General features: G+C 29.7%; 1 protein-coding gene across 1 annotated transcript; it reads right to left on the minus strand.

Moving 5' to 3' along the window:
* Positions 1–657: 657 nt before the first annotated feature.
* Positions 658–1,409, minus strand: LOC140876263 (protein LURP-one-related 11-like). Its single transcript, XM_073280180.1, has 2 exons — positions 1,177–1,409; positions 658–1,063 (listed from the first exon to the last, which is right to left on the minus strand). Exons 1-2 carry the CDS (start codon positions 1,399–1,401, stop codon positions 695–697), a joined length of 594 nt encoding a protein of 197 aa, XP_073136281.1. The 5' UTR covers positions 1,402–1,409; the 3' UTR covers positions 658–694.
* Between the last annotated feature and the right edge of the window lie 1,988 nt (positions 1,410–3,397).

Consider the following 3,397-nt stretch of genomic DNA (forward strand, 5'->3'; position numbering starts at 1 on the left):
CCCCAAATTCGTTTCAAATTTAAAAAATTGGTGTAATATATACTACAAGCATTGGTGGCAGTTCGATCAATTAGTGTTTCATACAGATTGAGTTTAGCATAATAATCCTACTTTTAAATTACGCAGATGTAGCTAGAAGCCTAGAACTCCGGTTTGACATTTTTTGTGTGGAATTATGGTTTGAATTCACTAAAATATATATACTATATTTTTCGCACTAAAAATCTTTTGAAGTCTCCCGATAGCATTTGGCAACGCATGCACAGCAGTGGGTGGCGGAGCCACGTCTCGATTGGGTGGCCCGATTTTTGTAAAAAAAAAAAAAATTATAAATTAATTAATTTTATAAAATTTTGAATTAATTTGATATTAGATCTGGATGACTCGATTCAAAAAAATTAAAAGATTCCAAAATTTAAAATTTTAATCCCGGTAGTTTTTTTAATTCTGCAGGCAGAAGTACTATTGCGAAGGCAACAACAGCTACCTCAAATCCAATCACTTGTAGCAATTTACACACACATGACACATATTAAGTTGACTTTAATTCCAAAAATTCAAACAAAAGATCCCAAACTATAATATAATTCCCAATTTCCATATTATATGCCTCTTCCAAAATGTTGTTAATTTGTTACTTATATGTTGCCTGTACATGTACAATATTCTTTTCGAACTTTAGATAATAATATAACTAGAGTTTGTTGTTGATTAAGCCATAGACTGTGATTAGAGCCATTACAAGTGACTGATCTGCATCTGCTTCCACCATTAATGTCAACACATCATCTCCCAAGGCAACTCCCGATGTCTGTTTTTGTATTGCCTCTGCCAAAATTTGGCCTGAAAAGTCTATAATCTTCAGCATAGATTTCCCTTCCAACCCTAAAATCTTGTAGCAACTTCCAACCTTTTCATCACATTTGAAACTAACTTTGCATGACGTATCGCGGCCTAATATCCGATGATTTCTTCTAACTTGAAACCATGGTAGTCTCTCGGTTTTGCCGGCCTTCGAATCAATCCATTTGAAGCCTTCCCAACATGGGAAAATTCGTAGTTTCTGCAAATTTGAGCCAAGTTATTATATTAATGTCGCGAACTAATTATAACACGTACGTACCCAACATGCACGAGTAACAATATATATATTGTATTCGAAACGTGCATGCTTACCTTTCTAGTCAAAGAAAACAAAACTTGGCCTTCGGAGTCCATGAGAAACACTTTGGTGCTGCATCTTTGCTGGTAATTATCGACCCGAAACACGATTTCGCCTCTCGAATTGAAAATAGTGCAACCATTTCCATGAAAAATAAGGGATTTCATCCATATAGTGTATGTTTCCTTTTCCGAAAGATTGTTCGTGATTTGCTCTAATTTAGGGTGTATTTTCGCCATTTTAATTGAAGGAGAACAGTGGACAAGTACTACTGAAATTAAACTCTTGATTTTATTTTTTTTTGTTTGAGAGTTCAAAGAGCTAATGTCAATATATATATACATGCATGTTCAGTGAGTAGGTAGTTTTGATTAGATCAAAACGTTTTATAATATAAAGATATTTAATTATTAATCAATTTTGAATTATTGAATTTTGTCATTAACATAATTATTGAATAATAAGTGCTCACGTTTTGAAATAGTGATTAAACAGTGGTTATTTATGAATTCCACGGCTTCATTGGCTACCGCTGGATGGAGGAAAAATCATTTGATGTCATGAAGAGGACAGGCGTGGACTATATAATTTAAAGTAAGTTGTCTGCATATATAAAAAACATTCAAATATTATCATCAGCTTATTATGAATTTTTTAATCGCATAAAAATATATCGTATATGAAGCCAGTTTTGACCTAAATTTTTATGTTTAGCACGCACTGTTCTGCATTAAACACATTTGAAATGAGTACTATTTGAGAAGTTTCCTGTGAATTATACTGAATATATTATAATTAAAAAAACTTAAAAAAAATATCATGATTCGTAAGCAATTCGAAGGCCATTGGTTTGGCTGCCGATCGACATGACTCCATCTTGTTTGGGAAATTAAAGGATGTAAACTACTCGAACCATTAAATTTCACGGGTTGAAATTCGACCCGATCTTAAAATCTATGTTGGATTCAGCGAGTTGGTCTAAAGAAATTATCTTCATTGTTAAATTAATAGACCTAGTTTAAAATATTGTAGGATTAAGACGAGTAGACAATGTCCAAAGACGATTAATAAACCCTAATTATAAAAGTGCGATTTTTTTTTTCATTTGTCCTGATATGTATTATGTTATAGATCATACCACAAATAATGCTTCTATGATCTAAAAACATTATTGATAAGTACTACTCAAATAAATTTAATGTTGTCGAGGAAAAATCTTCTTAAGTATGTGTAGTGTAATATTGACCAAGATAAACATTGTATGTGAATTTAATTTCTGGGATTGTTTAATTTACAGGTTATAGCATATGATGTGGAATATATATATATATATATATATATATATATATATATATATATATATATATATATATATATACAGTTATAAGGATGAGATTAGTGGCATGGTGCATGATTAAATTAATACACAGCCAAATAATTTATAGTTTTTTGTACCATTTTGCTTACGTGGTCTATTAGGACATATATATATATATTATATATGAAAAAAATAATTAAAAATTATGATTTATGTACTATATCCAATACCCATGGACACAATTGGAGGAACTGGTTTTGTTGTTATCATCATACGTACACAGAGATAACCTCTCAATAATTAATTTATGTCTAGCTAATTATGATCTCATTAGGACATTGTTTTATTAGTTAATTGATTATTTTATCTGTCGTCTTTAATTTAGAAAACGTGCCTTTAATGTAACTCTAGTCTATCCAATATCACTCACACGAATTATTAAAAGTAGTGAACCATGTACATATATATGTAATATGTTATTCGTGTGAAAAAATATCATAATTTATATAATGAAGTGATAATTTTATTTTATTTTTATTCCATGAAAATTTTATTTTTATGTATAATTTAGAAAGAACTGATAATTGATTAAATTTGATGAGGAATTTGGAGGAAAATACGAATAATGAATAAAGATGTTATAGAAAATAGGAAAAAAAGTGAGATAATTTAGAAATTTGAGATACAACTTAAAAGAAGAGATGTCTTGACAATTTTGGTGTAAAACGAGAAAAAAATTTGATATAATTTGACTATCATTAACAGTTATTATAGGACGTGAAATTATTATATAGTACTAGCTACGACTTATATGTACGCGTTGTTTGTTTTTATATTTCATTTTTAATCGAACAAAAAATGCTGAAAAAAATACAAAATGGTATTTTCATAAATAATGATCCACCAAAGTGCAAAAA

This window comes from Henckelia pumila, chromosome 1, assembly GCF_033568475.1.
Source record: "Henckelia pumila isolate YLH828 chromosome 1, ASM3356847v2, whole genome shotgun sequence".
Taxonomy (NCBI): Eukaryota; Viridiplantae; Streptophyta; class Magnoliopsida; order Lamiales; family Gesneriaceae; genus Henckelia; species Henckelia pumila.

Bases quoted from the DNA above. Each gene is read 5' to 3' on its own strand.
- LOC140876263 (XM_073280180.1), bottom strand. From the start codon at position 1,401: ATGGCGAAAATACACCCTAAATTAGAGCAAATCACGAACAATCTTTCG. The intron at 1,064-1,176 runs GTAAGCATGCAC...TCAAATTTGCAG, and splicing joins TGTTTTCTTTGACTAGAAAG to AAACTACGAATTTTCCCATG.